We start from the raw sequence: 24,869 nt of genomic DNA, 5'->3' as shown, positions 1-24,869 counted from the left end.
TTTAAACTTAAACATTTTTCAGGCTGAATATGATTTTTTAAAGTTGTTTGAAAATGACATATTGCTTGTGAAACAAACTTTTTTGTTGTAAGCTCGGTTTACCGAGAAAACTTAAAACGGAGTCGAAGTGTTCACTTTACTGTAAACGCCAAACATGATTTCCTTTGATATTTTTGCTTCCGATTTTTTAACTGCATTCGGTGATGTATTGCACTTAGAATGGTGACTTCAAACAAACAGTTCGCAGTCTTTCGAAAATTAACAAGTGAATAAAAGCTTCATATACAATGCTGCCAGAGAGTATGAGACCACTTAAATTGTTCTGTACAATTCATCTCATCCAACATTTTATATGTTTGGTGCTTTCTATGTTCTATGTTACAAAAAGCAAAATCCGTCATTTTTACATTGATTCAACGTCTGCAGATGTTGAATCAATGTAAAAATGACGGATTTTGCAGTCTGGGCAATAGCTCAGTTGTTTGCTGTGCAAAACACCAAATCCAAAATATTATTTATAAAAGTAAAACTTACTAATAAAAAGTCAAGTGGTCTCATAATTTTAGATAAAATTTTGAATTGAAACTTTCCAGCACAAACAAGCTTGGAATGCGTAAACTGCATCTAGTTATAAATAAAAAACAAAAACTCTGCATGAAGACACAAAGACTATATACAACTACTAATAGTACCTCTTAAATTACAACCCGGTTACATCTGTCTAACTGTGATAAAGCGTTCTAAATTTTGATTGACAGATACGATAAGATACCGGCCTCATTCAGACCATTGCAAAACTGAAAACGTCTTCACATGCTTCATAAAAGTTTAAAAGGAGGATCGATATAAAATGGAATGATGCATTTTACCAAAGCACCATTCATGTCATTTTGATGACACAAATTTAGGTAATTCTTTCGAGTTTTAACGTTGGCCTAAAGTTGGCTAACATTAAAATGATATAAAGTACAATCCATGAAACTCGCTCCCATCATCTTAACATGCTCCTCCTTTCTCTTTTTCATCTTCCTTCTTCTTTCCAAGAGCGTCCGGATTTTGGAGAGGATCAAGCTCAGCAAAGAGATTGAACCAGGCAGCTTTGTTGTCTTTGGAAACATCTGAAAAAAACCTCTTGATCAATTGAAGAAGATGAGTTTTAAGCGATCTTCGTGGATAGTAAGGACAGATCCTGTATTACTAATGAAAACCCGACTTCGTGCATCACACGTTCGTCAATCCTACAAACCAGGTTCAACTCTCCTCTAGGTTGAATGTTTTTGTAGTTTAAAAAAAAGAAAAACAATAAAACTGAGCGTTTCAGACCAGTTTGTGCGGGTTCCACACCCAACAGGAACATGAGGTTTTGTCTTACAAAGACGGCGACATGCTTCAACGTGAACGTAAAGGTAGGCTTGCTCACTTGCCTTCCCATTCATACATCAAAAGCCTTTACCACAAGGCAAAAATTTGGACCCATAAAAACATTTTTTACGTTGATGTGTTGTAAATGTAAGGTTGACTGGGATTGCACAAGACAAACCAGCAAAAAAAATGACAATATCAAGCAAATTACAGGACTGAAAAGCATGGCAGAGTTGCATTAAAAAACAAAAAACAGAACAATATGGAAGGAGTTCATAACTGAGGTCACAAGTAATCTGCTGAAGAAGCTGTGAATCTGGATAAATATTTTAATCTTTCAAAACCCGTTTGCCAAATTCAGGGAAATCAAGAATCCCAAATTGCACAGATGTCTTTGTTTATGTTTAGTTTTAGTTCTACTTAAAAACAAACCTTTCTTTGATGGCACTTTCATGGGTTGGTTTAGCAGGTTCCCACCTTGCTGTTGTAAGCCACCCATTTGAGCATTGTTCCCAAACATTGACTGATAGCTCGGAGGCTGATATCCTCCCACTATATTACCTCCCGTTTGGGGTACCGGGGCTCCTCCAATGTTACCCTGCTGTGGCATGCTCATAGCTTGTTGGTTGAAGGTCATTTGATTCATGTTTCCACCTGGATTTTGAAAAATAATGCAAGTAAACCGACAATTTTAAACCGAAGCTTTTCAACTACATCACCAAAGTTTATTCCTTTTGTGCTTAGCAAATAATTTTGAATAATGAACTCAAAAATCCAAGCAGCAACACTGTATTTGCCATGATAATTGTAAACGTTTTCAGCTGTGCATCTAGCTTTTGTCAAGCATCCAAAAAACTGGTCGCAATAAATGAAGCGTTGTTGCTTAGTTCTGGTTGCTTATGGTTCAAAGCAAGTCACTACAAAAACTGAACTTTGTGTCGGTTTTCAAAACCGGCTCTAGTCTCAGAACAGTCATGTTTCATCAACAGTTCAGGTTGACTGGGACGTGATTGTCATCATCGACCGGGAGGTTGTAATGAAGGCGCGTTTACACTGCATGAGAATAGTGAAGCAACGCTTTAACTATGTATTATCTCATCACACCGATACGATGAAATAGAATGTCAAAACAAGAACATGAACTGGAATGGACGTTAAGTGGCTAGAAGAAACACAATGAATTAAGTTTTCGATTTTTTCATCTCTGTCACTCCTACCCACTTCTTGGAAGTAGAGTTATCCGATAAATAGACATTCTTTAATTTGTAGTCGATATAACCACTACTTATTTAAGGCTTAATTATCCCTCTGGTAACCTCGGCTGAATAGCTTTGCGTTAACTAGAGAGAATCACATAAACCTGGCAGCCTCAAAACAAGAATAAAGTTAAAAATGAAGAGATCCTTAGGATAAGTACCTCCACTCATCATCATGTCCATCAGTTGTGATGGGAGGAATCCTCCTCCGGTGGCAGGTGGGTTTTGATTTTGCATGTGGGAACTTTCTCCTAAGAGATCTGCATCTGAGACCACGTTCTCTTGTGGAGCAGCAACATCAGGTTGGGACGGTGCTTGTGCGAAGTCTCCGAACACCGACTCCCACTGCTGCTCAAGCTCTTTGGTGCCTAGCATGAGGTTAGCACATGATAAAATAAAGTCTCTTAAGACACTCATTAAAATTCTGTTGATTAAATTGTGCCGGATTGAAAGTAGATTATGACAAATTGTACAAAAGACTATCCGCTAAGTGACAGAGTAGTGAGGGTGTTTGACTGAAGCATCAAAGAACCAGAGACTAAGTTTTCAAGACAGATCAAGGGAACGTGTTCTACTTCCGCTTTTAAAATGTAAAGTAAATGCTTGGAAATTATTGTCAAATGTCAAGTAGCAGTTGCATTATTCAATCATATGTAACGTGCAAATCACACAAAGTCTTGTCCCTTCCAAAGTTTCTTTTGCAAACTTAATTCAAAGATGTCGGTTAAATTCCCACCAAGAGCATGTAGATTGTTAGTTTCCTTAGCAAGAAAATTAAAGATAATAGAAAGGAAGATTAACTTCCTTTCCTTTGCCATGTAAACATTTAGTCATGAAATGGGATACAACAAAAGCAATAAAACCTAATAACAAGAGCCTTCTGTGTGTACCAACTCACAAGAGAACTACCATCTCTGTTAAGTTAATGCGCTGTGTAAAATTACAAAATTTCATTTAAAAAACCGGCTCTAGTCTCAGAACAGTCATGTTTCATCAACAGTTCAGGTTGACTGGGACGTGATTGTCATCATCGATTGGAAGGTTGTAATGAAGGCGCGTTTACACTGCACGAGAATAGTGAAGAACAAATGTACGTATGATATTACTACACAAACGCATTGTCGCCATGTAAAACATTTTCGAAACATTAAATATGAAGAAAAAAAAATATGAAAAAGGTATGAATTTAAAAATTCGCGCTGTGGTCAGTTCATGCTTTTTCTTCTTCAGTGTCTCTGGCTTTTAATGCGTCAAATACTTTACAATGATGCAGACTAGTGGTTTGACCCGTGCATGATAAGTATACGTGTCGACAAAGAGAATCGGCAAATGTTTAAAGAGAGTTTTCCGAAGAAAAACTTCTTTCAACTGGTTCATATGCTAGCTGGCCCACCTCACTTTATAAGAAAAACAATTTTCTTTATCAGATACTATGCTTGGTCAATCGCCTGGTTTCAGCCACTGGTGTACGAAAACATTTACCTGAACTTTCTTCATTTCCAAGTATATCGTTGAGTAGGTCCAAGTCCTCCTTGCTGGGCTGTGTCTCATCACTATCATCGAAACCGCTCAGAAGAAGATTATCCGGTTCCTTTGCCTTACCAGTATCGTTGTCGTCTAAAACCAGGTATTAAGCTTGATAGATAATGTTTTGAAAATGGTAATTATCACGGGTTTATCAATATAGTCTTTGCTACCAAGCATGAGGTCAACGAGCTCCAAATTTCAATTTCCACAGATTGTTAATTTCGAGATATGTTGTAGAAGATAAAATATTTGCGTGGATTTGTATTGGAAAGTAGATGAAACTGGTCTCAGGAGAGTCACTTTCTTCAGCAGTATCTGTTTGACTGAGACGTTCTTGTCGCTATTGGCCAGTGCATGCAGACTGCAAGCAGCATGAGTATGATGCAAAACAATGAACATGACAAAGATGAACAGCATCTAATGGATCAAATAATTCCCAGGCAATAACACTTTGACAATCAGAAACTTCATTCTGCCAATATCGGTAACCGGGCTTGCGTCAGTGGTTCAAAGCCTCTACATGTCTGCAAAACTACCAACTTTAATAACCTATCACTAGTTTTCTCGGTCCGAAAATAAAGATTCAAACCAACAACAAAAATATATTTGAGGCTGACTGGCAACACTTGACACAAACAGCGCAAAAAAACCTATTTGATGGAGATACGTGTGTTACTAGTTTGCGGGGTAAGTATGAGTGTTTGAAACAAGCAAAAGCAAAAACAAAATCTGTTTATGCCTACCCCAGCTCATGCTAGGAATGATCGAAAGCACTGCTTAACTTCGGGTGATGTTTAAATGTGCTTCTATATAATGCTTGTGAATGATTAATTAGTTATTAAAAACATGCAAAGAAGCAGTAATAACTTTTTTACGAACTACAGATTAGTCATTCCAATTAGTTAGAGAACCTAAAAATTACTCTTCAAATGAAATTAGTGAATGTAGCAACATATGTGACATTCGTTGACAAGTTTTGTTAGTACAGCTGGCAACTGCATGTAGATTATATAATATGGATTAAATTTTTCTTAGTAAATTAAGTGATCAAGAGTAGCCCAGAGCCAGAGGTGGTCAACAGTGAACTAACACAGATCAGCATCTCTGAATATCGAAAACCCTCCACCACAACATACAAAACAGAATTTCGCCACTTCATGGGTAATAGGCGGGTCAATATATGAAAAATATGGGGGCAACCCCAAAAAAATTTATACAAAAGGTTTTTTTGTTCCAAGTGTATGATTAGGTTGTACTATACCCCAGAAAAAAAGTCTACAAAAATCTGACCCCGGGAAAGTGGTCAATTTACATAATTTGAAAATGGTGACCCCCCAAATTTTTCAATGTACACAGATTTTTTTTTAGTTCAATTAACACACTATAAATATATTATACACATATAAACATGGTATCTATGCACCAAATGAACATATCAGAAACCGTCTGTGATGTCACTATGATGTCATGGAAGACATAGGCGTCGATTTTTTAACATTTAAGAAAAAATCTGAGAGGGCAAGATGATAAAAAGTGTGAAATATGTACCCAAATTTGAACAGTTCCATAAAATTACACTGTCAAAGTTACAAAAAAGGACAGAAAAGCAGGGTGGCTGCCCCCCCAAACAATTTCTACTGGGGGGCGCGCCCCCCTGCCTCCCGGGAATCGACGCCTATGATGGAAGAGTATATGCACTAAACGTCAGAAAATGTCAGAGATGAAGTACCATTTTTCAAGTTATGATTGTTACATACTAGTAGTCGTCACAATTATCATCGGTACTGTCTGTGTCGTCTTGATCCAATGGAAAGACATTGTTTGGGTTTTCACAGGACACAAGTTGGCATTGTCCACAAGGGTCAGGTCTGATGGACATTCGCGAAACTGTTTATGGGGACAATGCAGTAAAGCATATGATGGGTGGCAAAGCTGTGCAGAGAGCTTAGCGGGGCCACCTCTTGATAGAAAAATGCTTGAATGGGATGCTGGTCTCTGAAATGATGGATAGTGATCCCAAGTTAGCTGGTTCAGTGAAGTCGTGTGAGGACATGTACACCTTGTTTGTTGATAGAAGGAAAGACCACATTGGAAACAGTAGCTACTTCGGAGACAAACGCTAAACTTCAGCAAGCACTTGACAAGAAGAAACTTGGCTTGTCTGATAAATTCAGGACAAGTAAGCTTTGGATTTCTTACATGAACATGGTCAAATGTACACGAATGCTGCTGATGGCAGATCGAATTGGTTCCTGGGATAGACATCTTATTGCTGTTGCCGAGTGCTTACCAATATTTGCTGCTGCAGGGCACCACAACAGCACAACTACTTGAAATCAGCATACTTGTACTTGCAAAACATGCAAAACCTCAAAATGAAGGACCCTGCTGTCTTCAAGAAATTTCAGGATGGATTACATGTCATCAGGCGAACCGACAAAGTCTGGGTTGGCCTTAGTTCGGACCTTGTAATTGAACAGACATTGATGAGATCGCTAAAGACAACCGGTGGCTTGACAAGGGGTAGTGGAATGAACGAGGAGCAGCGAGCCTTGTGGGTGTTATCCTCACCAGCTTGTTCAGAATACAATCATGCGATGGAGGACTTCAATCCGACTTCAACAAGCGTGCATTTACAACGAGTGCACAGCATAAGGAAATGAGTGGGGCAAGGATGAAGAGAGATCAAGCCGACCTCGCCAAAATCAAAGAAAAGCTCCAATCATTCAGTCCATTTTGTGCGGATCCAACGCAGAGGAACATCATCACTGGAGTGATTGCGAAAGATGGCGTAAATGTTGATGACTATCGAACAGTCGGGAGGAAAATCTTAGAAAAAAATGGAGGGTCAGCCAGTTTTTACATATGCAAGTAAACGGAAAGACAAAGTGAAAACTTTACGTGATTCATGTTGCATCAATGTTTCCCAAGATAGATCCATCGATCCCGCCCTACTTTTTCAGAGACTTTTGGTCATATCGAATGCAGGTGACTTTTCTCTAGAGGAGGTTCTAAAATACGAACTGAGCCCATTCCCACCTGCCCTGTTTAAGACAAGCAACATTATGAGGAGGCCAGAGAAAACACGGCTTGCTAAAGCAATCGATGAGTACGCAAGCAGCCTATCTGATGAGGCTGTTACCAATGAAGTACCACAGACCGAGAAGTATGTCCTTGATGGTGGTTCCTTCATGCATCGCGTACAATGGACGAAGGGAAGCACATACAGTGCCATTGCCGATGGCTATGTCGACTTTATCCTACGCAATTACGGGATGGTGACAATCGTTTTCGACGGTTATCGTGGTCAACCACCAGTGAAGGACTGCACCCACCAACGCCGTCAGCAGAAAAATCATCCAAAAGTGAGCTTCACTCCAGCAACAGTCTTCACTGGAAACAAGGAGGAATTCCTGTCACAGGGCTGCAATAAGCAAGGCCTGATCAATATGATAAGCAACAAACTGCGAGAGAAAGGCCCCACAGTTATAAACGCTGAAGGAGATGCCGACTATGATATTGTTCAGGCAGCTATTGCAGCTTCTGAATACCACACTACAACCCTGGTTGGAGAAGACACAGATCTCTTGATCCTTCTTCTCCATCATATGGACAGTCGGAAGAAGACAATGTATTTTCGTTCGGACAAGAGGTCAAAAGATCAGAGGATGTACAATATTAATACCCTAAAGGAATGTCTCGGACAACAGCTATGTTCTCAGTTACTCTTCCTCCATGCGTTTACAGGATGCGATACCACCTCACGAATCTTCGGAATAGGAAACAGAACACTCTGTTCAGAAAGCCACCAAAGGCGACAAAGAGCTAGAATCCTTGGCACTTGCATTTACAAAACCTGGCCAGAAGGTGGATGCAATTGAAGAGTATGGCAAACAGTCAATGGTTCAACTCTATGCTGGAAAGCAAAGCGATTCGCTGGCATCTTTGCGACATTCTGTGTTGAAAAAGAAAGTAGTTTCAGTGTCATCCTTCGTTGCGCCAGTCCGACTCCCACCTACTGCATCTTCTACAATATTCCATTTCCTGCGTGCTTACTATCAAATAATGATATGGTTAGGACTAGAAAGCAATTTGGACCCTAGTGGCTGGGGTTGGAAGATTGAGGACAAACAATTCGCACCAGTAACGACTCTGAAAAACCCTGCACCGGACAATCTGTTAAAGATTGTGCATTGTAATTGCACGATCGCTTGCACAACACGGCGATGTACATGTAGGAGGTACGGATGTCCGTGTACCTCTGCTTGTGGACAATGCCAACTTGTGTCCTTTGAAAACCCAAACAATGTCCTTCCATTGGATCAAGACGACACAGACAGTACCGATGATAACTGTGACGACTACTAGTATGTAACAATCATAACTTGAAAAATGGTACTTCATCTCTGACATTTTCTGACGTTTAGTGCATATACTCTTCCATCATAGGCGTCGATTCCCGGGAGGCAGGGGGGCGCGCCCCCCAGTAGAAATTGTTTGGGGGGGCAGCCACCCTGCTTTTCTGTTCTTTTTTGTAGCTTTGACAGGGTAATCTTATGGAACTGTTCAAATTTGGGTACATATTTCACACTTTTTATCATCTTGCCTCTCAGATTTTTTCTTAAATGTTAAAAAATCGACGCCTATGTCTTGCATGACATCATAATGACATCACAGACGGTTTCTGATATGTTCATTTGGTGCATAGATACCATGTTTATATGTGTATAATATATTTATAGTGTGTTAATTGAACTAAAAAAAAATCTGTGTACATTGAAAAATTTGGGGGGTCACCATTTTCAAATTATGTAAATTGACCACTTTCCCGGGGTCAGATTTTTGTAGACTTTTTTTCTGGGGTATAGTACAACCTAATCATACACTTGGAACAAAAAAACCTTTTGTATAAATTTTTTTGGGGTCAAACCTTATATTGACCCGCCTATAATACGTTACCAATTTTCACACTGTCATTAAAAGTTTACTCACAACTTTGGGACAGTACTTTCAAAAAAAAGTTAAAGTTTTTTACCCTGTCACCAAACAGTTTTTTACCTTGTCACCAAACAATACTGTAGATTAGCACATAAATGGCCCATTGAAATACTTTTGATCACCCCTGAAGTACAAACTAAAACCATGAAGACGAAAAAAAAAGCTTGTTGCAATATCCTGCAAGAACACTGCATGAAAAGCAACAAATACGCTGAAAAGTTAGTTAACTGACCACACATGTTCAAAGAACTTACGTTTTGATTAACAACTGTCATATTTGTGTTGATACCAGGGTTGGATCAATTACATAGCTTTCAGTTCAATTGCGTTACAATTACACCATCAAAATTTTTAATCGCATTACAGTTACGCTGTTTTGAAATTTTCACATTACAATTACTTCCAAATGCAATTAATTACATTTTAAGTTACAATAAAAATTAATAGTTTCAATAGTTATACTCATCAATGATTTTTTACAGTTTGATTTTATAAAAAAACAAGTAGAATTGCATTTGATAAAGATTAGGTTGCAATGTAGAAGGCCCTTTTGAACCCCAACTAGTGGCTCAACAAAAGTACTAATATCACGAGTGTAACTTTCCAAATGCAAATTCAATGTGAATTGATGTAACTCTGGCTGATACAATATTTAATGACCAAAAATCATCATCTTAGGAACTCACCATGGACATCTAGCAGTGGTTGGTTAACATTCAATTCATCAAGTTGTCTGATGTCATGATAAACGTCGTCTAGCTGCCCGTTATTATTGGAATCATCGTAAAAGTTTAAAAGTGACTCTACACCGGCAAGCACATGCAAAGAGTGAATTAGTGAATCAAACGCTCTAAACATTTGCACACACATTTACAGTGCCTCTCTCGATAATTCTGACCCAGACAGCAAAATCCATCATTTTTCAATTGATTCAACATCTCCAGACATTAAATTAATTTTTAAATAATGGATTTTGCTGCCTGGGGAGTGAACACCCAAGCTTGTGCTTACAGGCGAGCAAAAGCATTTCTACTGAACTCAGTGCCAAACGATCTTTGAAAATTACATCCACATCAAATTTTCATGCACAGTAATAGGACTAATACTTGAAGGCGACAAAGTTATAAATTATTGCAAGAAATGTTTTGTATAAAAAATTTGCGTTGTAAAAAAATAAACTAAATGTTAGATATAGAGTTTATTGTGAATGTATTATGTAGGGCTAATAGATAGGTTATGTTGCAAACAACGAAATGAATGACATTTTTAGGATTCTCAGCATAGCAAAGCCCATGTAGCCTAATAGCCGCATCACCATGTCGTAAATTGAACTGACATAGATGCTAACATGAATGACACATGCAAATGTTAAATTATGCAACTTCTAATGTCTACTCTACACCAAACATGGGGTAACCGGATTCAGTGATTTCAATCGATCGTACCTTTTTCAGTGATTGATCAAATAATAAAATACTGACGTCATTTTAATGCAATAATCTTTGAAATTTAAAGTTACATATTGTAAAATAAGAAGATATCAGCATCGATACAGTTGGGTCTGCTACTATTCGGTGAGTCCGATTCGGTGAGTCCGATTCGGTGAGTCTGATTCGGTGAGTTCCTAACCTCTAACCCCTAACCCTAACCCCAAACCCCTAACCCTAAAACGGCAATGATAATTAGGCTACAGTACCCAATAATTAAAAAAAAAAATTGAAAAAATCCCCCGTTAAGGGATCGGACTCACCGAATCGGACTCACCGAATCAGACTCACCGAATCGGACTCACCGAAACGGGCCATTCCGGATACAGTTACCCTATGGTCGGTCTACATACATGACCATGACATTGAACTGCATGACCAGGCAAAATGGAATATGCAAGAACCACTTAGATTGATGCAACAAATAGTTTTGGGCAATTAGCCCAACACGTCTCATTCTACAGCAGCCTTATTCTACGAAGATGCAGACTGCTCATTGCAGAACAGTGCATTGTTTTCATAAAGATATGTTGAATTGAATGAAGGCAAAACCGGTGCTGATGAAGGGGATACATTCGGGTAAGGCACGAATTCATGGTTAAGATAAGACCAGTTATGAACTTGAGGTGCATATTTGATCAAATAAACCTCATCCAACTTTGATATCCTTTTAACAAGATAAGAATGACCATACGCAAAGTAATCATCTCAGGGTTGGGAAATTCACCAAGAAAAAGTTTGGAATTGAAATCAAAATCATATCGATCTCCTTCTCAGAAAAGTAGGTTGGTTAGATTATTAGTCATTGGTTAGTAGAAAATTCGAAATTGAAAAGAACATGATTGCATCTTCTACAGTTTACACGCCGTCAGAGTAAGAAGATTTTAAAACCGATGCTACAAAAGAATAGAAAATCAAGCTGTCCCAAAACAAAACAGCTGACATTATCATACCTTGTTCATTCGCAAGAGAACTTGACTTTTCTATACCCTGTTCACTGGGATTAGTCTCAGAAGTCTCGGGCTCACTCAGGCAAATCAATCTAGTGAAAAATATTTAGTTTTGCAAAAAATAAGCAACATTGCTATGAGAGAGTGTATGAGAGTTAACATTATATCAAATGAACATTGAACATAGCTAAGAACACTAAGTTCATGGCTTAAGGTTATACCACAGCAATCTGCTGAGGTAAAATAACGAACGCATACGTACTGTTGGTCATCCGATTTGTTATCTTCCTCCTTTTCATCCGCTTTCTTGCTCTCGTCATTGTCTTCTTTCAAGGTGTCAAGCTCCTGCAGCGGGTTTAGACCCTTGCAATTAAAGCGATTGATGTGCAATGTTAGTATTGGCATGCCACCACGTACGTACAACCAAGCAAAACATAAATGTGATTTTGTGAGTGGTGGTTTGATTAGGAGCAGAACTTTGAAAGCACTGCACAGACAGAAAAATAGGAGCAAGTCTTTTAGGCGCAGACAGTTAGGCGCCGGTCAAATAGGCGCGCACAGTGTGGCGTCTGGATATTTAGGTGCGGAGCACTGTGGCGCCCGTTCATTTAGGTGCTATTTCTAGTATAAAGTCTGCAGATTGTATCAACTTGGCAGGTAGGGCAATGCTTTTCACACAAAATGTTATATTGAACAGAAAAATATGTTGTATTGTTAATGCGCGTGCATTTATTTGTTGTTAGTCATGGCTTCAGAGAGTGAAGCTGCTTTTTCCGGCAATGCTTTTCACACAAAATGTTGCATTGAACAGAAAAATATGTCATGGCTTCCGTGAGCGAGGCTGCTTAAACCGGCAATGCTTTTCACACAAAATGTTATATTGAACAGAAAAATATATTGATTTTAATGCGCGTGTTCGGCATTTATTTGTTGTTAATCCAGGTTTGCGTCGGCGAAAGCTTTATCAATAAATTATTCAAGTTTTCGTACATGACTGAGTTCACTTTTAGTTAAGTCAAATCATAACTACACTAAACATCAGTAAAAAACATACCTCAAGCGGGTGGTAGGTTTGAGTGAAGAGTAACTTAGTTTTCAGTCAAAACCCCGACTAGGTTTTGCCAAAGCTGAGCTGATACAATCTGCAGACTTTACTGGGAATAGCACCTAAATGACCGCGGAATGGCCCGTTTCGGCGAGTCCGATTCGGCTAATCCGATTCGGCTAGTCCGATTCGGAGAGTTCCCTATTCGGCGAGAGCCTTTTTCGGCGAGTGCCCTATTCGGCGAGTTTTTGAAATTTTATTTTTGAAAGGGAATTATCGGGTGCCGTAGCCTAACTGTTTTCACATCGTTTTAGCGTCGCTGAACGTGCAGAAAGGAATAAAAATAAAATGTTTTAACTATTAAATTAAAATTCGTCATGTCAGATCAGTTCAGTTGTTTTTATTTCTGACCATCATATTAAAAACAATACACGTCAACATAGCAAAGGTAGAAGCGACAAAACGTGAACGCTAAAACGTGCTTGAATTCGTCATGTCCGTTCAGTTGTTTTTAAGGTAGAAGCGACAAAACGTGAACGCTAAAACGTGCTTGAATTCGTCATGTCCGTTCAGTTGTTTTTAAGGTAGAAGCGACAAAACGCGAACGTTAAAACGTGCTTGTGACCGAAGTAAGTTATTGAGTTGAAAGAAATTTGACACGGTCGCAACACCTTCAGAAAAATTTAAGATGTGAAGGGAAAATAAAAAAAAGAAAATGTTACAAAAAAAAAATTCATGTTTATATCTATAAGTTAGTACTTTTGAATAGTTGAAATGATTAATTTGGATCAACAAATGTGTGGCTTACAGCTTGGATTGAAAGGAAATTATCGGGCACCGTAGCCTAGTTATCCCTACCATCAAAAATTTGTTCCAAGAACCCAGTTAGCCTAACAGTTCATTTTTACATTGTAGTAACAGAATGAAAAGGCTAACCAAATGTGTGGCCTATCGTTTTAACGTCGCTAAACGTTGAAATCGTGTAGAAAAGAGAACTTTGCTGACTAGGATACGTTGCAAGCCTTAAAGCAGCCGGCGGCCATGGCCGCTAAGTAGTGCTTGAATAGCCGCCTGTGCTACCTCCTCCGTCGGCCAAGTTCGGCCGCCGGTTTCTCAATTATTTAATTTCGCAATAGAATGTTCGTGGATTAAATGTCGAAAATATGTAGTATCAAAGAGTGACGCAGAATTAGGTCAGCGCGTCAGAAGCACTACTGTTGTATTGAATATATTCAGCTGCGAGCACCAGCGCTGGAAGTCTTGTTTGCAATTCCCGAATGTTTATTTTAACGAAGTGTTAATCCGAAGTGCTAATTTACATCGGCTGGCGATATTGTCGTTTTTATATCGATTTAATGTTGTCGGACATTAAATCGTTGTTAAAAAGGAGAACTTTGTTAGTTGACATCCGTGGGTAAAACACGTGCCTTCATAATTGAGAAATGTCCCGCTGTGGGTTAGTAACTTCACACCCTCAATGGTGACATCATAACGATATAAATGGTCAGGTTTTATGAAAGGCGGTATGCAGTTGAAACAATTTACTGAGCTGCGAGCAGTTAAAACAATTTAGGGTCGTTAGATGGTCCCGCAATACCGGATTACAATCCCGATAGAGCATTTAATGCGTGGTACAACGATTCTATTGCAGGACGTCGCCCAGACTTCAACAACGCTAAGTGATTATTTTAACATTGTTGCAAGTTTAATGCTATTTACTTGTGCTATCGTTATTGTATTTTGGCCTCCAAGCACGCAGATTTGGCCGCCGAGAAGGAGCTCTCGGTAGGCCACGATGGCTGCCGGAAAAAAACACGAGTTTTAAGGCCTGCGTTGAAACTGAGAAACATTCACAGTAGCCCTTCGATACGTTGCATTTTTAAGATTATGCATTTTTAAGATAATGTATTTAGACGTTGAATCAATGTACAAATGAACTGTTAGGCTAAATGGGTTCTTGGAACAAATCGAAGGGCTTCTGTGAATGTTTCCCAGTTTCAACGTATCCTAGTCAGCAAAGTTCTCTTTTCTACACGATTTCAACGTTTAGCGTCGTTAAAACGATGTTAAAATGGCAATTTCTGCTGGTTGGGATAACTAGGCTACGGTACCCGATAATTTCCTTTCAATCCAAGCTTTTGTTGATCCAAACCAATCATTTCAACTATTCAAAAGTACTAACTTATAGACATTAAACATGATTTTTTTTTGTAACATTTTCTTTTTTTATTTTCCCTTCATTTTGTAAATTTTTCTGAAGGTGTTGCGACCGTGCCAAATTTTTTTCAACTCAATAACTTACTTCGGTCACAAGCACGTTTTAACGTTCGCGTTTTGTCGCTTCTACCTTTTTCTACACCTTTGCTATGTTGACGTAAATTGTTTTTGATAACAACTGAACTGACATGACGAATTCAAGCACGTTTTAACGTTCGCGTTTTGTCGCTTCTACCTTTGCTATGTTGACGTGTATTGTTTTTCACATGATAGTCAGAAATAAAAACAACTGAACTGACGTAACGAATTTTAATTTAATAGTTAAAACATTTTATTTTTATTCCTTTCTGCACGACTGCAACGTTTAACGATGTAAAAACGGCAATTATAATTAGGCTACGGTACCCGATAATTCCCTTTCAAAAATAAAATTTCAAAAACTCGCCGAATAGGTCACTCGCCGAAAAAGGCTCTCGCCGAATAGGGAACTCGCCGAATCGGATTAGCCGAATCGGACTCGCCGAATAGTAGCAGACCCAAATGACCGGCGTCTAATTGTCTGCGCCTAAAAGACGTGGACCCAGAAAAATGACCGATTTTGCTGTCCGGATGGGGATTCTGATCAAAATCTACTCATTCAGGCATTAAAAAAATCACTTGTAGTTGTATTTGAGTTGATCAAGGCGTTCTGACGAAGTCAGCTTGTCGTCAAGCCGTTTGAAGTTTAGTGCATATCATCATCGGACAATTTCACATTGGCTTTCTTCCAAAGAAAATCAATTTGAATCAAGGATTTTTCAATGAAGATCATAACAGAATATCACAACTTTAGTCTTAGCTTTTCATATTGACTTCCCAATTCCCATCAAGACTAATTTAATCGGCATTATTTTGATATCACATACCATAACTTAAAATACCACTTTACGTGATTTTTTACGAAACTTTGAAATTATTACAGAACATCAATATTTATCCAGCAAAAAAAATATAACATAAAAATGATTAGAAAAATTAACTTTCAGCTACTTTTATGATTGTTGAAAGTGGTTCTGCGTCAAGCTAGCAGTGTCAAAAAATCAAGATTTCACCAACATAAACCATGTTGCAATTTTGCATTCAAAAACAGTTCTGGGTAAGTGTGCCACTATCAATAAACGATAAACTTATGAAACTTCCTTGTGAGAAAAGTTGGGAAGCAACAAAAAAGAGTACATCAACGAAGCTGAGAGAATACAGAAGAAAGTGATACATAAAATTTGGATGAAGCCACAGTTATAGATAGAAATGTTTCATCCATCAAACAAAGAAAATAACGTTTTTTTATACGAATTCAAGCAAGTTAGGTTTTTCATTCATTAGAAAACAAGAGTGAATGATACGAAGAGCATACTGTGCAAGATCAACACCAGTTTAATGAAGTCATTTGAGAGTTAATTTCACAACAATTATGTACTTTGGTTCCACTGAGCAAGCATACTACTGCAAGGGTGGCCAACCACTAAGTCGAATATGAACTATTTCTTGAGGGAAGATTGTAAGTTTTTGCTACAAAGATTGCCATCTTGTTACGTAAACTCATGCGTTTTCAAAGCAATGTCACCACAACAATTCAAAAAATTATTAAAAATTTATGTAAAAAAGATCTTAAAATAAAAGGTGTCAAATCTTATGCAACACTTCTTAAAAATGCCTTGACGTAACTTGTTTGCCCACCCCTGACTAGTGACTAGAACTTAAAAGCACATTACTTTAAATAATACTTTCTTTATTATCTTTTTCTTAAACAATTTATATTTACAGCAACATAATCTCTTAAACAGAAGTTTAAACACCAAAAAAAATTGAAAGAGTAGACGATTATGACTAACATATTTAAATGAAAGGCTCATAACAGGGAGCACAAATATAAAATTTTAAAGCCTACAAAATGTCTCGTCCTTCATGAGCCTTCGTTTGAACTTTGCATACAAGTCACTATCCTCAGGGATAGGATTTTCCAGGTGTGATAACGTCAAGAGCCCTAATTTCAAACACGGAATGGCCCGTTTCGGTGAGTCCGATCTTTTAACGGGGGATTTTTCCAATTTTTTTTTTTTAAACTATCGGGTACCGTAGCCTAATTATCATTGCCGTTTTAGGATTAGGGGTTAGAGGTCACGAACTCACCGAATAGTAGCAGACCCTTTCAAACAAGCTATCATGTTGAACAACAACACCAAAAATACACTATATAGACTTTTTATTTAATACTTAAGTGAATACTGACATCTACGTGAGGTTCATCTCAACCAATCAACGTACCTTCAATAACTTGAATTCATAACTTTGGTAATCTTTGATATTCTCGAGAACCGCAGCCATTGTGTGCGCGGTCTTCTCCCAAAACTTCAAAGCGTCATTCTGATAAGGTACTAACGTGTTGGAAAAGAGATTGCTCCGAGAAGCGCACAGAAGATCAACCTGAAATAATATCACAAAAAAATGAGACCATGAAGCGGTTAGGAAGATCGCCTGTTGATAATGCAAATGGCAAAACGTGCAAACAGGTAGCCCTTACAATGTTTTGGATGCTGTGTAGTGTGCACCAAACATGTTAACAGTTTACATAAAGTATTTTTGTTTATACAATCAATATATTCGCACTAATACACCGACAACATTGAACATTAGTAACATTTTTATTGAAGGTCTGCTCACATTAAACTTCCTCATGATACCTGGATGTGTTGGCTACAAAAACTTATTTATTAACAAACGGAATCTACTGTATATCGTTGACGTAAAACCAAATGGTGTTATGTCCAAAATCATCAAACTGAGATAAATGTAAAAAACCATTTATTTTTTTGAATATTTTTGATATCTCAAATGGATCAAACACCAGTGCCACATACTTTAAACCATACCATGCTCTCCTTGGTTTGCACACAACTAGATGTTTTTCAAAATTGTGTGCCACCCCCCATTTTTTTTACACCCCTTTTTTGGACATAGCCCAGTGAGGCTCTCAAAGTGACAACCGGTTGTAAAACAAAAACTGGACATAGCCCATTACACTGCCAGGATTGGATTTGATGTGGTGCTTTTGAAAGAGCATGGCATTGTTTGCAATCATGTAGTCATCTGCAAATGGAGTTTTGTAGCCTACTTCAACAATTTGTGTTTGTGGTGAAGAGCTGGCGCCTTCAAACACAAATTGTTGTATGGTAGCATATCACTTCGTAAGTGTAATCCTCGGCAGATTGCAATAATTATGCTATGCTTTGTTTTGCATTGGATAAATGATACAGTGATATTACTTTTACAGTGTTTAAATTACACTGGCCAACAAATTTTTTTTTTCGAGTGCCGAAGATATTTTAACGATTTCTGGGCAATTTTTGCCTCTGAATTTAAAATTAACATCTGTTTCTTTCAATTGGCTCCAGTTTTTGAGATATCAATATTTTCAAATTTTGGCTATAAGAGAAAATTAGCTAAGTTTAATGTTTGCTAAGTTTTAAAGTTAAACTTGGTGACCAAGATAGGCCGTGGGCACCTCATATTGTCTGCAAAGCATGTGTAGAAAGCCTGAGAAAGTGGACTAAAGGTACAGTTAAAAATTTTAATTTTGGTGTACCAATGGTTCGGAGAGAACCAAAAAGCCATTTCAATGACTGCTACGGCACTTCTATTTGGTAGACATACAGGGGTTTAATCGTCACAAGAAAAGCAGTTCGAATGACCTAGATTTAGAATCTGCTCAATGACCTGTTCCTCACTGTGAGGAAGTGCATGGCCATGGAGTATAATGAGTTTCATGAAGAGGTAGAAAGTTCTGCAAGTAACAGCGGTGGAAGTGTGTTTGAAAGTAGTTCAGCTATTCCAGAGACATTCAGACAGGGAGGAGCTGAGTGATCTCATCAGGGATGTTAGCCCATCCAAAGAAGCAGCAGAAATGTCGGCATGTCGACTTAAAGACAAAAACTGTCTTGGAATCGAAGCTTCCATAACATTTTACCACGCTAGAGAAAAAGAATTGCTTTCATATTTTTGCCAACAAGATGAATTTGTTTACTGCAAAGACATCAAAAGGCTTCTGCTGAAAATGGAAGTACCACAATATAGAGCTCAAGAGTGGCGCTTGTTCATAGACAGTAAGACACTTCGAAAAAAAGTGTCAACTGGCTTGCTGTAGGCCTACTAGCTTCTTATCAAGGAGAAACGCAGCTTCTATCAATACCTAAATTGCCATCTGGGACAAGTGAAGTTTTTAGTGTCAATACCATTTCACAATTGACAAAGAAAAAACTGTTTGATAAGTTATATTATTAAATGTCGCTTTGTATCAGCTAAGGTCTTAATGTAGCAATAGGTTTTCTGTCACTCTACCACAAGTGTGACTTGAACAAGAAGCGAACCATGAGCGCAGGAATATCAGTATAGTGACTGTCAACCAGACTGGTCATTAACCACCTGACCAGAAAAGGAAGGATTAACAATAACATGAATGCACGATGATACACCAGTTATCATACCATATTAATTCAGGTGCACTGCACAAGTTATTTTCACACGAATGTTGTTTAGCAATTCAAATATGTTACAATTCCATAGAAAGGACTGAATCTTTGGCATTTTTTTTTAATTTGCATCATGACCTGAATGGAAAATTGAACATAGATCCTTGGCACGATTCCATAATAAGGGGGTTATGTCCATAATTTATGGTAGCATTAGACATAGACCTATTTATACTATCAAGCTAGAAAAGGGCTATGTCCACAGAATTGCACATAGCCCAGTTTTGCTTTCAAAGTATGCGAGATATTTGGGAGTATGTCCATAGCTTCACCTTGAATTTGATTACATACAAGGCTGAAACCCGGAGTGCTGGAAAGAGCTACGTTCAAAAACCGAGAAACTGCAATAAAACAATAAAACCTAAAAGTGGACATAACCCGGTTTGGTTTTACGTCAACGATATAGATTAGTTACAAAAATTATTTTTATTACTTCAAAAACTCTGGCCCTCATAACCAATAACCGCTGCAGTGTAGTCTACAGCAAAATGTCAACTAAATCTTCAAAAACCTTTTTGAAAAGTAAGCGAGATAAAGGCACTGCAAAAAATTGATGCGATGAAGAGAAACTGACCTTTTGACAAACAGCCCACTTTTGTCTGTCAAATTTTTCTTTGTTCAGCCGAACTTCATTTTGGACCTGAAAACGAAAAACTGATAAAAAAAAAACAACTCCAAAATTTTTATGAAAACTTAAGGACAATTTTGAATAGTACGGTATATATTTGAAAATAGAAATAGCATATTATTTAAAACAGAAGCTAAGTTATTCTTTGATAGTTTAAAATTAAACAAGTGTATTATACTTTGTATAAATTTTTAATCAAAAAATAAATTCGGTATTCTTTCTATAAAAATTTTGGTGTGGTCCGACAGAGAATTGAATCTAATTGTCCGCAAACTTAGAAGTGACACATCATATAAAATATCTTCAAAAATTTTTGTCTAAAATTATGTGGCAAGAAGTTTAAAATTTTGATTAGAACCAAAATGAAATCTGTTAAGCTTGCTGTTCTAAAAAAAGTAGCTCCATTGATGTTTTGGATCAGGTATCAGATTTTGGAAGTTATTATATTGACATTCTGTTTACAGGAGGGATCAAATGAACATGCAAAGCTATCCTCCCGATCAACTATTTTGTTGCATGTACACTGTACAGTTGTAAACAATACTAGGCTATCTACTGTAGTAACTAATCGTAAAACGATTTTCTCACTTTTCTGAACTTTTCTAATTTCTTATACTGTTCTGGGTCAAGCTTGGTGGAGATATCTTGCATCCAACGAAGCGACGCCCGGTAATGTGTTCTAGAAGCTTCCATTTGGTCAACTGAAAGAACACTGTCACCAACAGCACGATAACGAAATGTTTCAATATCATGACGTAAACGACCAAGTGAGTGTCGCAAGTTGAGTCTGTGGATCAAATTTTAGATGTTATATTTTCATTACCACCGTAACCAAATGTGAGGTTTGTGCAACAAAAATAATTTTGTTTTGATTGAAATTTTCTTTGTTTTTGTTTCAAATAAATTTCCCGGAGAACCATTTAGATAACTTGTAATCGCTTTTCATGAAAAAAAAAATTGTTTTCCACAAATAAACTAGATATACTTATACAAAGCAATGTGCATTGAGAAATTCCTAACAAACAACCAACTAAACAATTCACCAATTTTAAGTTCTTAAAATTTACAACATACCTTTGTTGTGAAGTGTAACACTGCGCTTTTCCGACAGCTCCCATCATCTTTCCTGCAGGAGTTTTATCCAAAGATCCTTGATCTTTTAAAAACCGGCCCATGGCATTTTCTTCCCTTGAAAGAACTGTATACAAAAACATGCAATTTAAGCTGTTGGCCGTGTAGCTTAGTGGTGAGAATCTTAAAACATGCAAGAAAAAAGTTTAAAAGTACTCTAAAAGCAAGCGGCTGTAACTTTAGCAAAACACTTGATAGAATGTGGAAAAGGGGGCTGGAAGATTGGCTTTAGGAGATGATATTTCCATTCATTTAATTCAAAGCTTCAACTCAGCCTAAATACAACAATAAAGCATGCAAAACAAATAACACGTATTGCATTAATTAAGTTGAAAGGAAAACTTGTAAAATGATCCTGTAAGAGCAATAAAACATTAGTAATTTTATTAAAAAACAGGCCAAGAAATGATATTTACTCTGATGGACATTAGACAAATGTAACTTAACAATACAAAATATAATTTTTTCATCAGACTTACCGCACACACATTTCTGGTATTTTTCCAACGTTTTTATGAGGTCAACACAAGTATCTTGAATTGAATGAAATAGCTGAGAAGTGAAAAGTGTGCAGTTAACATTCACACAGCTTAAAAAAACATATTTTGTCATAGACAAAAACAGTTAATGGGAAAGTAATAAAGACAATCTTTCAGTCTGTCTTGAAGGATCACGATAAAGCTGCACAATTTTAATGAGCAATAAATCTTTTTAGCATCACTTAGTCAGTTACCACCACTTGAGGATATGTAGTCAACTGATATGGATATCGAGCAGTCCAAATCTAAATAACTTCAATGGAAAGTAGATGGGTAAGTTATGCAGGAAGACAGTAAAAGGATGAGATGGTCAATGGTCATTAAATTAACGACATAAAACATTTTAACACAAATAGAGAAAAAACTTTTAGCTAGATATATTAATAGTGATATTTATATTTATTGGAAAGTTATTTTTGAGTAACATGAACAAGGGTTGGCACTACATTCCGTGCTAAGAAATTTTCATTGACACACAGCCACATCTTGATCAGGTGTCGGTTGTCAAGACTATATGGTTAGACAACTACCCAATTGGATCTTTTTAGTTACATAAATGTTGATGATTTTTAAATGCAACAAGTGGAATTTATATCTTCTGAATTATGGACATCAAAATTTGTCTGGACAGGAGAGAGATACCCTTGCAGCACCTCTTCATGCTCTACAGACCCCTCTTAAACCCAGACTCTACTAAGCACAACAAGGATGCTTCACATTTCAACTTGCTGAATTGCTCTTGGCAGACTGAATGATTGAAAACCTTGAAGCCAGCACATTGTTAAAAATTACCCACCCCTGGTACAAACTATGCAGTGAAACAGGCTGTTAAGGTGGCTTTGATATTTAATAGTTATTTTGATTTAAAGTGGGAAAACTAACTGGAAAAGGTGATCTGGTACTATGACACTTGATCAAATGGACGATCTACCTAATACAGAAAGCAATCACTAAGAAAACAAATCAATAGCTTTTTTTCCTTAGTCTGAACCTTAAAACATTTGACCAGGCTAACACTCACAATAGTACTGGTATTTCAATAAAATTTATTTTTTTCTAGTTTTTCCAAACCTTGTCACCTATTTCTGCCACATTGATTGCTTTACCTTTTTGCATAATTGCAAATTAGCATGATGATGTAATAGAAGCGTTTATTCTAGATTTCACCGACATAGTATTTCTGTAATCTTCCTGCTTCAGGCCTTAAAACTCATGTTTTTTTCCGGCAGCCATCGTGGCCTACCGATAGCTCCTTCTCGGCAGCCAAATCTGCACGCTTGGAGGCCAAAATACAAATAACGATAGCACAAGTAAATACAATTAAACTTGCAACAATGCTAAAATGATCACTTGGCGTTGTTAAAGTCTGGGCAACGTCCTGCAATAGAATCGTTGTACCACGCAATAACTGCTTTATCAGGATTGTAATCTGGTATTGCACAATCATCTAACGACACTAAATTGCTTCAATTGCTCGCTACTCAGTAAATTGTTCAACTGCATACCGTCTTTCATAAAACCTGACCATTTATACCGATATGATGTCACCATTGAGGGTATGAAGTCACTAATCCACAGCGAAAGCATTTCTCAACTATGAAGACAAGTGTTTTTCCATGGCATGGGATGTCAACTGGCATGGGAGCCGGCGGCGGCATGGCAGCCGAAGTAAAGTAGCACTTCGGATTAACACTTTGTTAAAATAAACGTTGGGACTCGGGAATTACAAAGAAGACTTACAGCGCTGGTGATCGTAGCTGGATATATTCCATACAATAGCAAATGTTCCCGCACAATGCAACAGTGGTGATTATGATGCGCTGCCGCTGACCTAATTCAGCGTCACTCTTTGATACTACATATTTTCGACAGTTAATCCACGATCATTCTATTGCGAAATTAAACGATTGGCTAGAAGAAACCGGCGGCCAAACTTGGCCGACTGAGGAGGTAGCACCGGCGGTCATTTAAGCACTACTATTTATTTAAGCACTGCTGCCGGCTGCTTTAAGGCTTGTGCTTAGTAAATTTTATTTGAAATTTCAAGTGTTTGCTGTTACTTGCTCAAGCTAGGTCAAATAGAAATTGTAATATTTACGTTATTGCTAAAACAATGAAGAAAAGGAAGAAATAAAGAAAAGAATATGGAGGTCATGAACATTTTTACCTAATTAATATGTGATTTTTCGTTTGTTTTTGGTTTAGTTGTGCTGACATTTATTTATACTGTAGGCTAAATTTTGTTTTGACTCAGTTGTGCTGACGATTCCTAATGAAAGAAAACCGGTTCCACGACACAAATAAAATTTTATTGAAATATTATTGTGAGTGTTACCCTGGTCAAATGTTTTAAGGTTCAGACTAAGGAAAAAAGATATTGATTTGTTTTCTTATTTTGAATTACTAACAAAATGTCTATGAAGGCTAAGTTATACTTTTAATGTGTCAAAAACAACAGCTTACCATTTCAAACAATCATATTTCACTAGGCCTATTCCATGAGCCTTACCGATAATTTAGCATCAAGTTCAGAATCACTGGCTACAACATGTTTATCTTCTTCTTTTCCAAGCTTTTTTCGTATAACTTGCTTCGCGTTCCAATAATCTCTTTGCAGTTTATTCACTGTTGATAAATTTGCTTCAAAAACATTCCGATCATAAGATTGCCCAGAAAATCCAGAATGGTCGCTGCAATTTGATAATGAAAAGTTCGTTTACTTAGAGTAAATTATAACAAAATAGATATCTTCCATGCAGCATCATATCCACATTTATAGAGTTTATGAATCTTTCAAGCTTACACAATCCAATTTCCTGTTTTTGAAGATATGCTTATCCTTCAGGCCTACAAATTAACAAAGGAGCTGATAATGCAAGCAATAATAGGTTTACATCCAAATTAATGTAAACAGGAAAAGAAATTATTATTTGGATTGAAAAAAAAGGTTTAATGTTTCATAAATTTATGACCACAAAGATGACCAACATGATAATTTGGTGCAAATCAAGCAACATAAATAATATTATAAATCAGAAAGACAACTCACTATCTAGACATGAATACGCCACCAGTAAATCACTTCTTCAGTGTCTTCAAGAATACAAAATACACTCTAATGCTAAACGTTGTTGTCACTCTTTAGAAATCAGATTCGAGATTTG

General features: G+C 37.3%; 1 protein-coding gene across 3 annotated transcripts; it reads right to left on the bottom strand.

Annotated features, from left to right (window-relative positions):
- Positions 1-430: 430 nt before the first annotated feature.
- On the bottom strand, positions 431-24,869 carry LOC145768297 (islet cell autoantigen 1-like). Of its 3 annotated transcripts, none has more exons than XM_082579772.1 (14): positions 24,755-24,869; positions 24,215-24,395; positions 21,646-21,718; positions 21,110-21,233; positions 20,624-20,822; positions 19,982-20,047; positions 17,147-17,305; positions 11,843-11,943; positions 11,584-11,672; positions 9,830-9,946; positions 4,101-4,235; positions 2,780-2,986; positions 1,795-2,016; positions 431-1,118 (listed from the first exon to the last, which is right to left on the bottom strand). In XM_082579772.1, the coding sequence occupies exons 1-14, from the start codon at positions 24,763-24,765 to the stop codon at positions 997-999; spliced, it is 1,806 nt and encodes a 601-aa protein (XP_082435898.1). In that variant the 5' UTR covers positions 24,766-24,869; the 3' UTR covers positions 431-996. The 3 variants fall into 3 exon arrangements, with proteins under 3 accessions (XP_082435898.1, XP_082435899.1, XP_082435900.1); XM_082579773.1 differs by having other exon boundaries at positions 11,843-11,925; XM_082579774.1 differs by lacking the exon at positions 9,830-9,946.

This window comes from Aplidium turbinatum, chromosome 4 (assembly GCF_918807975.1).
Source record: "Aplidium turbinatum chromosome 4, kaAplTurb1.1, whole genome shotgun sequence".
Lineage (NCBI taxonomy): Eukaryota > Metazoa > Chordata > Ascidiacea > Aplousobranchia > Polyclinidae > Aplidium > Aplidium turbinatum.
This window is presented reverse-complemented; position numbering and strand designations above follow the sequence as displayed.